Source organism: Giraffa tippelskirchi, chromosome 10, assembly GCF_054371585.1.
Source record: "Giraffa tippelskirchi isolate mGirTip1 chromosome 10, T2T-mGirTip1v1.2.pri, whole genome shotgun sequence".
Classification (NCBI taxonomy): domain Eukaryota; kingdom Metazoa; phylum Chordata; class Mammalia; order Artiodactyla; family Giraffidae; genus Giraffa; species Giraffa tippelskirchi.
In genome coordinates, this window is record NC_137284.1 from 161,395,355 (window position 1) to 161,408,336 (window position 12,982).

The 12,982-nt window shown below is 48.5% G+C and overlaps 1 protein-coding gene across 50 annotated transcripts in view; it reads right to left on the minus strand.

The window, feature by feature from the left end:
• Positions 1-12,982, minus strand: part of NCAPG2 (non-SMC condensin II complex subunit G2) — a 65,558-nt gene that overhangs the window by 7,598 nt on the left and 44,978 nt on the right. For 34 of the 50 annotated variants that reach the window (XM_081535541.1, XM_081535536.1, XM_081535561.1 and 31 more), the window contains 10 exons: positions 12,138-12,291; positions 11,879-12,052; positions 11,110-11,226; positions 10,885-11,025; positions 10,373-10,472; positions 7,330-7,517; positions 6,274-6,414; positions 4,751-4,854; positions 3,892-3,992; positions 2,620-2,719 (listed from right to left, as the gene is read on the minus strand). In XM_081535541.1, coding sequence (XP_081391667.1) covers positions 2,620-2,719; positions 3,892-3,992; positions 4,751-4,854; positions 6,274-6,414; positions 7,330-7,517; positions 10,373-10,472; positions 10,885-11,025; positions 11,110-11,226; positions 11,879-12,052; positions 12,138-12,291 — 1,320 coding nt within the window. The remainder of the gene's footprint in view (positions 1-2,619; positions 2,720-3,891; positions 3,993-4,750; positions 4,855-6,273; positions 6,415-7,329; positions 7,518-10,372; positions 10,473-10,884; positions 11,026-11,109; positions 11,227-11,878; positions 12,053-12,137; positions 12,292-12,982) is intronic. The other 16 variants (XM_081535554.1, XM_081535564.1, XM_081535534.1 and 13 more) reach the window with 1 other exon arrangement.

The following is a 12,982-nucleotide window of genomic DNA, read 5'->3' on the forward strand; positions in this document are numbered from 1 at the left end:
AAACACCTGGCGTAACAGGCAAGTTTGGCCTTGGAGTACAGAATGAAGCAGGGCAAATGCTAGTAAGAGTTTTGCCAAGAGAATGCACTGGTCATAGCAAACACCCTCTTCCAACAACACAAGAGAAGACTCTACACGTGGACATCGCCAGATGGTCAACACTGAAATCAGATTGATTATATTCTTTGCAGCCAAAGATGGAGAAGCTCTATACAGTCAGCCAAAACAAGACCGGGAGCAGACTGTGGCTCAGATCATGAACTGCTTATTGCCAAATTCAGACTTAAATTGAAGAAAGTAGGGAAAACCACTAGTCCATTCAGGTATGACCTAGATCAAATCCCTTATGAGTATACAGTGGAAGTGACAAATAGATTTAAGGGACTAGACCTGATAGACAGAGTGCCTGATGAACTATGGACAGAGGTTCGTGACATTGTACAGGAGACAGGGATCAAGAAAATCCCCATGGAAAAGAAATGCAAAAAAGCAAAATGGCTGTCTGAGGAGGCCTTACAGATAGCTGGGAAGAGAAGAGAAGTGAAAAGCAAGGGAGAAAAGGAAAGATATTCCCATCTGAATGCAGACTTCCAAAGAATAGCAAGGAGAGATAAGAAAGCCTTCCTCAGCGATCAACGCAAAGAAATAGAGGAAAACAACAGATTGGGAAAGACGAGATCTCTTCAAGAAAATTAGAGATACCACAGGAACATTTCATGCAAAGATAGGCTCGATAAAGGACAGAAATGGTATGGACCTAACAGAAGCAGAAGATATTAAGAAGAGGTGGCAAGAATACACAGAAGAACTGTACAAAAAAGATCTTCATGACCCAGATAATCACGATGGTATGATCACTCACCTAGAGCCAGACATCCTGGAATGTGAAGTCAAGTGGGCCTTAGGAAGCATCACTACGAACAAAGCTAGTGGAGGTGATGGAATTCCAGTTGAGCTATTTCAAATCCTCAAAGGTGATGCTGTGAAAGTGCTGCACTCGATATGCCAGCAAATTTGGAAAACTCAGCAGTGGCCACAGGACTGGAAGAGGTCAGTTTTCGTTCCAATCCCAAAGAAAGTCAATGCCAAAGAATGCTCAAACTACTGCACAATTGCACTCATTTCACATGCTAGTAAAGTAATGCTCCAAATTCTCCAAGCCAGGCTTCAGCAATACGTGAACCGTGAACTTCCAGTTGTTCAAGCTGGTTTTAGAAAAGGCAGAGGAACCAGAGATCAAATTGCCAATATCCGCTGGATCACTGAAAAAGCAAGAGAGCTCCAGGAAAAGCATCTACTTCTGCTTTATTGACTATGCCAAAGCCTTTGACTGTGTGGATCACAATAAACTGTGGAAAATTCTGAAAGAGATGGGAATACCAGACCATCTGACCTGTCTCTTGAGAAACCTGTATGCAGGTCAGGAAGCAACAGTTACAACTGGACATGGAACAACAGACTGGTTCCTAATAGGAAAAGGAGTACGTCAAGGCTGTATATTGTCACCCTGCTTATTTAACTTATATGCAGAGTACATCATGAGAAATGCTGGGCTGGAAGAAACACAAGCTGGAATCAAGATTGCCGGGAGAAATATCAATAACCTCAGATATGCGGATGACACCACCCTTATGGCAGAAAGTAAAGAAGAACTAAAGAGCCTCTTGATGAAGGTGAAAGAGGAGAGTGAAAAAGTTGGCTTAAAGCTTAACATTCAGAAAACTAAGATCATGGCATCTGGTCCCATCACTTCATGGGAAATAGATGGGGAAACAGTGGAAACAGTGTCAGACTTTATTTTTGGGGGCTCCAGAATCACCGCTGATGGTGATTGTAGCCATGAAATTAAAAGACGCTTACTCCTTGGAAGGAAGGTTATGGCCAAGCTAGATAGCATATTTAAAAGCAGAGACATTACTTTGCCAACAAAAGTCTGTCTAGTCAAGGCTATGGTTTTTCCAGTGGTCATGTATGGATGTGAGAGTTGGACGGTGAAGAAAGCTGAGCGCCACAGAATTTTGAACTGTGGTGTTGGAGAAGACTCTTGAGAGTCCCTTGGACTGCAAGGAGATCCAATCAATCCATCCTAAAAGAGATCAATCCTGGGTGTTCATTGGAAGGTCTGATGTTGAAGCTGAAACTCCAATACTTTGGGCACCTCATGCGAAGGGTTGACTCATTGGAAAAGACCCTAATGCTGGGTAGGACTGGGGGCGGGAGGAGAAGGGGAGGACAGAGGAAGAGATGGTTGGATGGCATCACCGACTCGATGGACATGGGTTTGGGTGGACTCCGGGAGTTGGTGATGGACAGAGAGGCCTGGCGTGCTGCAATTCATGGGGTCGCAAAGAGTCGGACACGACTGAGCGACTGAACTGAATTGAACTTTTCCAGGGCAGAATCTCGGAAATAACAGTTTTGTTTTTGTTTTTAAAGACAGAATGGGGAAGCAATTCAAACACGCTCAAGGGGTCTTGCCAACAGAAACATTTCTGTCCCTTCAATCCCCAGTTTTCTGCCTGGTTGCATCTAGCAGAAGTGAAAGTGAGATCTAATGTATATTAAGGGATGCCTAGTAGAGTTCAGATAATCACAGCTGGTGTACACCTAGTGCTTTACCTTTCCAAGCTGTCCTCCTCCAAAGTAATTTCCATGAATGTCTTTAGTTTTCTGTCAATAGTAGCTGCAACATCCTTCACTTTTGAAGTCTTGTGTTTACCTGTTAAAGACAAAAAAATATTGAACACAATCAATCAAAAAGCACACGCACTTTTTCAATGCACGTACAATTTTAATTAAGACAAAGCCTCCTGTCCTCGCCTAAGTCAGTGCATCACTGACCGTGGAACAGAAATAACCCCTTTAGAGGGATGTTAGAAGACCCGGCGAGGGATCACAAACACCCCTTCTCATCTGAGGCAGCTCCCAAAGGCGCGGCCCCATAGTGCTGCCCGTGCCGCCAGACTTGATCATCAGCACCTTCAACAGTGATGAAACTAACACGTTTCAGAATCATCATCTGCTTGGTAAATGTTTACGTACCTATTAAGTACTAGATGCTCATTCACTCCTTAACCTCCATCCTCACACCCTCCATGAGAAGAACATCCCTCACCCGCACTCTCTCCTCAGTCACCTCACACCCTCCACATGGAGAACGTCCCTCACCTTCCTGATTGGCCCCCAGGAGACACACCCTCAGGCAAGTCTTTCCAGATGCCCAGCTGGGGTCACACTAGCTACAAATTCCTGTCACGAATCTGCAGCCATACTATGCATTCATGCTTATGGGGATAACTTGTTTTGCGAGGAGCCCCCTATGCATAATACCTTAGAAAATAACTTCAACATTAGTAAAACTCATCAAAAAATACAGAAACACCACAGTAGTCAATTGCAGGGTTTTTAGTATATTTTACACTTTGGTAAGCATCTCAGAGTTATCTCTGATTATTTTTCCAATACTAGTTCAACTGGCTGGTATACTCAGAATACACACAGTTAAAGCTAAGCAAAACACAGATAGGTTAAATATTAATACCAAAACACACTATCGTTGGCAAAAACGATTCTGATTTTTAAACATACATGACAAAGGCAATAAATGACAAATGAACAGAACTTCGCTCTGAGGTACAGAGAAGGAGACATAATGGGTCCTAGGAAAAGTGGACAGGAGCTGCGCTAGAAAACTCCCGTGATTCATGCTGGTGCAGGGCAGTTACACAGCAGACACCCCGGCAGACAGCACACGAGTGGAATGTGAAAAGCTGGGAGAAAGCGCCTGGAGAGTCTGACTGGCAGGGGACTCGTTCCCAAACATTCCAAAACACATCTATGTAAGAGACACTCAGCAGTGTCCCAAATAATACAAGAGGAAATTCAACCAACCTTTATTAATAACCAAGATAATGTGCACAACAGCTGTGAGACATACAATGCCTTCAATATCCTCAGAAATGACACATGCCTTCAATTCATCTAAAAATGACCTGCAAAAAAGTAAAAAACAATTGCAATTACTCTATAGTATATCTTAATACTTTATAGAAAGACAAATAATAGCCAAGATTCATCAACCACCATGAATTCCAGTTTTCAGGGAATGGGAAATACCATGTTTCAGTAACATGGAAAATTGATTAAACTCTTTCCACACTCTTCACTGTAAGTATGCCAAATCATACAGGTGAGACACTAAAATCAGATGATGCTACCAGAAAAACAATAGGGATGTTCTGGTAAGTGAATGAAGCCCTCTGCATACTCATAATATCACAAAAAAGATTTAATGTGCTATTGAAAGATAAGTCATAGCTGTTGAAATCATGCTTTTGAAGTCTGCAACAAACATCTCTACCACTGAAGTTCCACAGGTATCAGATATCTGCAGGACTCTCCCTCCTGTACCCATCAGTGCTGCATGGGCCACAGGACACACTGGATCAGGTCAGGCAACGCGCGCGTGGAGAGATGAGCACATGCCCAGTGAAAACCACGAGCGCTTCACCAAGTACCCGCCGTCAGGAGTGCTGCGGTGCACAGGGACACGTAAATGTTTCCCTCTAAATGCAGTGGGGTTACGATAAGCATAACCAGAGACTATTTGGATGAATGCGTCTTTGAGGAAGTTATAATTTCTCTTTGTATAAGTATAATGCTAACATCTTGAGAGTAAAAGGAACGGAGCTAAAGCTACTGAGAGCTTACAGCCACGGGAGTAAGAAGACAGTCAAGAGAAAAGGATTACCTGACTACATTCGGAGATTTTATTATTATTCCTATTAAACACCTTGAAAATGGTGGAAGGGCTGAAAGACCCTCTGGCGGGGTAAGCTCTTCTGTATCAGAAACCTAAAAAATAGTCAAGTTAGTAACATGAATCAAGACTGAGACTGGGCTAATCACTCATTTTATACTTCTCTGAACTTTCTTACAAACTTAACAAAGGCTTTCCAGAAACTCAAAATAATTATTTTTGTTAACTTCTGCAATGCCTATCATAATTATGATTCACCTATTACTATACACAGCGGTGTCGATCAGTTGGACAGAAGAAAAAAGACACATGTCACTTGACAAGCCCTCTGTCAAACACCCTTTGATTATTTTCTTTTGTCAACAATGTGCTTCTACACTAAGCAAATTTAACTGTTATTCTACTAGCCCAGATCAGGTTTTCTCAACTCAAACTTTTTCTATAAAGCAGTAAAATAGTAAATATTAAACATTTTAAACTTTGTGGGCAAAATGATCTCAGCCACAACTACTCAATTCTGCTGTTATAGCACAAAGCAGCCATAGATAAAAAATGTAAATAAATGGGCCACAGTGGCCCACAAGCCACTGATGGACTCACAGCTGTCAGCTGTGTAACTCACAGGCCTGAGTAACTTTCAGTTCTTAGGCTGTGTATAGGCCAGGAATCACACTCCTAAACCAAAATGATCTCCCTTCAAGTTTTCAAGAGGGCCTGACATTCTATTGTCTTATAATTTTTGTCAACTTTTTTTATATTCGTGACTTCATAATACAAAATTTGTACAAATTGTATGTTTGCATTTATATATTTCGATGATGTTTCCTGTCAGATTTCACCTTTCCATACTGAGACAAAGCATCTCTGTTGACTGTCTTAAGGCACTGTTGCACGCCCTCGCACGCTAGCATCAGGATGCCATGCCATGACAACGCGCTCTTTATTGTGACCTGAATTATCGTCCTGATTATGTCAGCCCTGAACCAAGCAGACTAATCATATGAAACAGGCTCCTGCCAGGAACTGGCCAGTCCTTTATGGACTAGGAGCAAACTACCTGTCTAAACTGATATTACAGGTTCATACTTCCTGTGCTTAAAAGAAAAAGTAAGGCTTATGTATCGCACGGCAGTCAGAGATATGAGCTGCTTCAGAAACAGCCCAAAGCACTCACGCATCCTGCTCACCACTGAGCGTGGCCGCTTCCGCATGTCAGGAGAGGGACGTCTTAAGAAATGGATCAACTCACGGAAATCTCTAACGTATGGAAAAGGAAGGAAGGACCAGCGTGGTTTCACTAAAGACCGACTACGTCCTTCGTGTGTTCCCTCCCCATGGTCACACGACTAAACACAAACCAGCCACGGAACCGTGAGGTGCAGCTATGGAAGAAGCTGACCTCCCGCGGTACCTGAGCTCTGAAAAATACCTAGAAAAAGACAAAAATGTGCTGCCAGCAGAAAACAGCCTCTTCAATAGTCAAAATGAGACACAGCAGTTTCAGGACAACGCACCTTCCGGAGCCGGTGGCTTATCTCAACCACAGATGCAGCAATCAGAGTGGAGAACACGCCCCGGTGGACAGGCGTGTCCACGTGCCAGGACTGCACGGTGCCGATGAACTCATGCAGAGGAGTCTGAACAGAGTAAAGGAGCTACGAGAAACGCACCGTTCAGCATTAGTCCGTTAACAATCACCGTCAGGAACGCGGCCTCGTCCTGCCTCCCCGGGGCCGAGGCCCGTCCCGTCTGACGCCCCTGCGGCCCATGCCCTCCTGTCTGCTGCTGGCAGACGACACACAGCTCTGAAGGCCCTGGGCAGTACCTTGAATGCACTCTACCCCAGACCAGAAAAAAAACCCGAGAACAAGAGTATCAACAACGTAAATCAAATTCTCAAAAGGAAAGATGAAGAAGTATCACTGACATTAAGAGAAGACACCCACTATGAGGCCATGTGTTCTGAACAAAGCTGCACAGCCAATAGTGAGAAGAAAAAAAATTCTGGCACAAATTACATGAATATATCACAGACACCTGAACCAACTCATCAAAAACAGGACTCTTTCAAATTAACTCAAATATGAATCAGGCTACAGAAAATATGGCCAATGATCTTCAGTTCCCTCTACAAGCTAAAGGCTGAATAAAATGAAAAGTTCCAATAATTCATAAACATCCTCCCATTTAAGCATTTTTAACATCTTCACTCCTAGCAGCTGAGTACTCACAAGCTACTGCAATTAGTTCTCTGCTTCTGTCCTGCCGAGCAGAGGCGCTCTTGGACCAATGGCCCGCTGACCCGAACCGCCAACCTGGTCCCCAAACCAGCACCCAGAGGTGGGCTCCTGGTCCCCCAGCCTCCCTCCCCAGAGCACGCTGCCCCAGGGAGAGGGGGCAGCAGCAGTGGGAAGCGGCACTTGGCAGCCGCCTCCTGCTGCACAGCACCTCCCCCGCAACGCCGACAGCACCCACGGGCTCCGGGGCCTGCAGGCCTGGCTCCATACCCGTGGGCCACCAGCTGGGCGCTGTCGCTCTAGTTTTGACCCCGCCAGGGGAGGAGCCCATACCTGCAAGCCTTCTTCTGGCTGCTTCTTGAAGCTCCGCGCCATGCATTCCAGCATCTGCTGAAATACTTTCTGGACCATGTCAAACACTGCAGCGACCTCCTCCTCCGAGTCCGTTTTCCGCGTCAAGGAACTTCCAGTTATCTCTTTCAGAATGCCGAGAAGCAGTGAAACATAAAAGAATCCCTTCACTGGAAACAAAGTTGGGAAAATCTGTTGTTTAATCACACAACTGAGCTGAAATTATTGCGTTTCTCACTTGACACATATATTATGGTAACTCAGAGGAGTGCTACTGGTGAGCCAGTACCAAGTTGACCACACGAATGTAAAATCTGACATCCACACAACCTGCTCTTTTGATTAGATACGAAGCCAATGTCCTCACAGTGAGTACACACGCGGCTCAGGCCCTGAGAGTCCCCGCACACGTGGACAGCGTAGTTCCCGCAACACCTGGGTGTAGGACGTGTCTTCTTTCTCACATGACGGTGACACTGATGACAAGTCTGAGAGGAAAGGCCCACGAGCTTCATGACCAAAGACTCTCGAAGGCCAATTCTGCTCAACCCCCGACACTGCAGTTTACTGGTGTCTTTCTCTCCTTTCCTATGCAGCAGTAACTTGGTGAACTGTTTTCAGAGCGAGAACTTGGTCCTACAATTCACCTGAGGACCTCGGTTTTCTTCTCTGTCTCTCTCCAGACTTGTCTGTGAGCTGCACTGTGACCAGAGCCAGCGGCCTCGCCCTCTGGCGAGCACCCCATGTTGCAGCCCCCACGTTGCCCAGCCCTGACCAACATTCAGGTCTGCATGCAGGGCTGCCTCCCTGTGGGACTGGCCAGGATCCTCCCAACCCAGGGATGGAACCCAGGTCTCCCGCATTGCAGGCGGACTCTTTACCAGCTGAGCCACCAGGGAAGCCCAAGGAGACTGGAGTGGGCAGCCTATCCTTTGTCAAACTGGGGTCTCCTGCATTGCAGGTAGATTCTTTACCAACTGAACTATCAGGGAAGATCTATTTCTATTTCTAACAAAACTCTAAAAGAATGAGCTCATAGCAGATTCTCTCCCAGGAAATGCTGATTATTAAAATATCTAAATACAAAGATCATTTCAGCTCGGTCCAAGGTAAGGTTAGCAGCTAAGGGCCTTATACTTGAGGGGAACAGACAATTCTATACCTGCCTACATTGGAGATATAAAAATTTCCAAGGAGCTAATTAGAATTTTAGAAGTGTTAAAAATAGATTCAATCCTTGTGTGCTGGTAAGTCATGTCAGTTGCGTCTGACTCTTTGTGACCCCCTGGACTGCAGTCCACAGGCTTCTCTGTCCATGGGATTCTCTAGGAAAAAATACTGGAGTGGGTCGCCATGCCCTCCTCCAGGGGATCTTCCCAGCCCAGGGATGGAACCTGCATCCCTTACGTCTCCTGCATTGGCAGGCGGGTTCTTTACCACAGCGTCACCCGGGAAGCCCAGATTCAATCCTTAGGGGAAAATAATTCCTAGATGATAAATTGAGTTACCCAAATGCAAACAATTTTTAACGTTCTAACAATTAGGCTTAGGTTTATTTATTTTAAACTTTTGTCTGTTTATCTGGCTGCGCTGGGTCTTCTTTGTGGCGTGTGGTATCTAGTTCCCTGACCAGGGATTGAACCTGGGCCCCTGCATTGGCAGCATGGGGTCAGCCACTGGACCACCAGGGAAGACCCTAAATTTAAGATGAAAGTGAGAGTTATAATGAATTAAACAAAGCAAAAAGTTAGAGCTTAAAACAAAAAAGTTTCTTCTATTTAATATTTAGCCTCTGTGGGTATTTTAAACAAATAATGTATTAATCTTGCTGAAGCCCCTTTAGTTATAGATAAGGACACGTATAATCAAGGCAGCAGAGCAAAGCAACTGCCACCCGAGGCCACTGCCCTGGGGACAGCAGCGTGGGAGAATGGGGCCGTGGGGTCTGAGGCCAAGGCCGGCCACCGCCCCGGGGACAGCCACCGCCCCGGGGACAGCAGTGTGGAAGAATGGGGCCGTGGGGTCTGAGGCCAAGGCTGGCCACCGCCCCGGGGACAGCCACCGCCCCGGGGACAGCAGCGTGGGAGAATGGGGCCGTGGGGTCTGAGGCCAAGCCATCTCTGAGGTCTGCACGACAATGCTCAAGTCCACATAAGACCCCAGGAGACTAATGCAAACTTACTGTTGGATTTGCTAAGTGATAATACCATTTCCAGTCTCTTCCAGCAAATATTTGAGTTAGAGCCCTTTGAACCCCTCCTTCCCAAGCCTCTGTGACCCTCAGAAGGAGCACGCACAGCCCCGGGTGTGGAGTAGGGGCCACCTGGCAGCAGCCGGGGAGGCCGCAGGGCGGGGCTCTCAGCCAGAGCCTGGTGTGAGGCCAAGGGGACGGCCTGGGCCCCACACTCCTCCCGCCACCGGGAGAGGGGCTGCAGGAATCTGCCCGGACCCCGGGGGGGCTCCAGGTGACCCTCAGCCTGGGCGGCCTGAGGGCAGCCAGCTCCCCGCGTGCTCACTCAGCACAAACCGCCTGGCACCTGGCTCCCCACACTCACTCAGCACAAACTGCCTGGCACCTGGCCCGAGGCAGGTATGGACACTGCGGGGTCAGCTACCAGGGCTACCCTGTCACCCCATCCTCAGGGTGACAGCAACTTCCCAGGGGCCCCACAGTGGGGGGGCCATTGAACAACTCCTGACTCATAGGCAGATGGCGAGCACTCTTCCGTGAGCTCTGCCCACGGACAGCCGACAGGCGCAGCAGACAGGTGAGCACGCAGCGCAGTCATCCACAACCACGCAGCCCCCAGAGGAGCAGCCTCGGACCCTGCCGGAAGTGCTGCACTGGCCACGTCCAGTACCGGAAGTACCACGAACTTCCTGGCTGCCTCAGCCTGCTAATTCCTTTTTTGATGTAAACCAGTTTGTATTACATGTCTGTCATTCAAAAGCAAGAGTCCGGCAAAGGGAGGGACTGGTTCTTATTGTGAGTTGCTCTTAACTAGTCCTTTAACAAACCAAGTACCTGTTTGCATGACTCCAAGGCTCCACTGTAGAAGCTGCATCTGAAACTTGTGGTCGCCAAGGCCAACCATGATGACATCCTTACACACAGTCAGGTAGGTCTGGAGGACAGACAGACACGTAGCTGTGACCCCACACAGAGGCCAGAGGAGCCGCACGTAGCCGGCAGAGCTCCTGGTACCTGAGGGGCCACCAGGGGTCTCACAGAGAAGGTGTTCACAGAGGGGTTTCCATAAAGACACATCCATTCTCATTTTTCTTTCCATAGGAAGTCTAGAAACACATTTTCTGTAATTCCAGAAACAGCACTGAACACCTGTTACCTGTACTGTGTAAAATTACGTTAAAATTACACAGTTTATCCTTTGCAAAAGACAAACTGGACACTCAGATGCTAGCGTAGGTACTCAAGAAAGCAGCATTACTGACCGAAGTCACAGTTCAGATTGGAAAATGAGACCCGGAAGCCCATCACAAGGTGGAGCAGGGTCCCCACGTCCCACGACTCCTAACCTGGATAATCTGCTGATAAACCACCCTGTGAAGCTTCAGATATTCTTCGTCTTGATCGCGAATGAAAGATAAAACTTTGCTTTCTAACCAAGACCCGGTGTCTTCCAAAGTGGACAGGTAAACTTTGCCTTCTGAGCAGAACTGTCCGAAAACAACAGAAGACAGGTTAGCCGCGGAGCCCCTGGGTCCGCTCACCCCGTGTTCCGCCCCGAGCTGCAGACACACCTTGTGCTGAAGATGGATGCTCAGCCGACAGTACAGGCTGAAGGCCCGCAGGGCGGTGCCCTCACTCAGGCGCTGAGGGCTGCCATCTGGCGACTGCAGAATGGACTCCAGATCCCCCTGTAGAATAGGACTCCTCAGGCCGGGCTCCGGCCGAGCAGCCCGCATGGAAGGAAATGACACCACGGCCCGGGGCGCTGGGCACATACAGCGCAGCAGGGCGTCCTGAGAAGCCCGCTGCCTCCTCCCTACGCCAGGCCTCCCGCAAAGCGGCAAGGCGACAGCTCTTCACGGGCGCTGCCCCCGGAGCCCAGACCAAGCTCTGTCGGCTCCCACACCCCCGCCCGCTCCGCCTGCTGTTGGTGCGTGGGAGCCTCTGGCATGACAGAATCGGGAGCAGCAGCCGGGGCTGGCGGGAGGAGAGAGCCGCAGAGAGAGGGAATTAATCCACAGGACTGCGTGCAAAGAGCCCGGGACAGCCTGCCCCAAACTCGGGGGGCTGGAGCCACCACGGCCGTGAGCAGGAGGAGAGCGAGGGGCCTGGGTGGCAGGCAGTCTCCTGCCCATGGCCCGTTCCGGCAGGCAGGCTCACCCGCAGGGGCAGACGGGACAGGGCATCGGGCTCTGAACAGACCTGGTGGAAAGACCACGGCCCAGAAATGTGCACCCAGCGCCCTCCCGCCCCCAGGTGAAAAATGACACTGTAAACACGGAAACCCTGGATCTGACTTTATCAACTTCCCCAGAGCCTGTGTCTGTCCTACAAAATTACCTTGGATGTTTCAAGTGCTTTCAAAAGACAGTTCAGCTTCTTCTGGGGCGCAGAGAGTAGGCACTCGCGGTTCTTGGGGTGGGTCAGCAAATACTCCACATAGACCAGCGCCAGCCCAGGTTTGAGTGGACGTGGGTCCTGGACCCGCACTTTCCGCTTGGAGACCGAGTTACCCTGAGGGACAGGGAGAGACAGGCGGGAGGAGAGCCGTGAGCCCTGGTGCGCCACCCCTTGCGGAGCGCCGCGTGCAGACCCGTACCTTGCTCTGAGGTGGCTCCTCTGGCAGCCAGTCGCAGACGAGCTCCAGGACGTGCCCCACGTGCCCCCAGGAGCAGAGGCAGTCCAGCAGGATGCAGTAGGTCCTGTCAGCGGTTCCCTCCTCTTGGTTCCTCAGTGTGGAAATCACACCGCAGCTGAAAGGGCCACATACATACAATCACATCTGTATCTCGATAACAACTGTTCGCTTTCCTAAAAGGTGGGGAAAATGGAGAAGCTAAAAGCTGAGGGACATAAACCCTTCCTATCATGGGAGCACGTGGACATTCTCCACTGCAGGAAAAATCCACTGTTTTCCACAATAACTCGTGGGGTGAGTTCCAGGAATGGAACTCTGCCAGCAGAATCGCAGACCCAAGCCTACGCACCTTGGACGTGAGGTGCCAGGCACCCGCCAGGCACATACAAACCCTAGTCTTTTGTTTCTGTGCTGCCTCTGTCAAACTGTAAAGATTCCTCATTTGGGGGAAATAATTTGTTTAGCATCAAAACATTCATTTTCTAACACATATGAATAAAAATAAGTAATTTTTATTGAGTTAATAACCAACACTCTAAAGCAACACTGCCCAATAAAAATATAACTTGAGCCACAAAAACAGGCCAGTGTGTCATTTTAAAGGTTCTAATAGCCATATCTAAAAAGGAAGACTGACTTCAGTAATACATCAGCCTAGCCCACCTACAACACTGTCTAAGATGCAACGCAGAAAACCACGGATGGAACACATCGCAGTCCTCTTTCCACACCAGACCCCCCGGAGTCAGTGCGCAGCCTGCGCTCACAGCTCATCCCGCCTCAACGCCACAGGCGCTCAGGGCCAC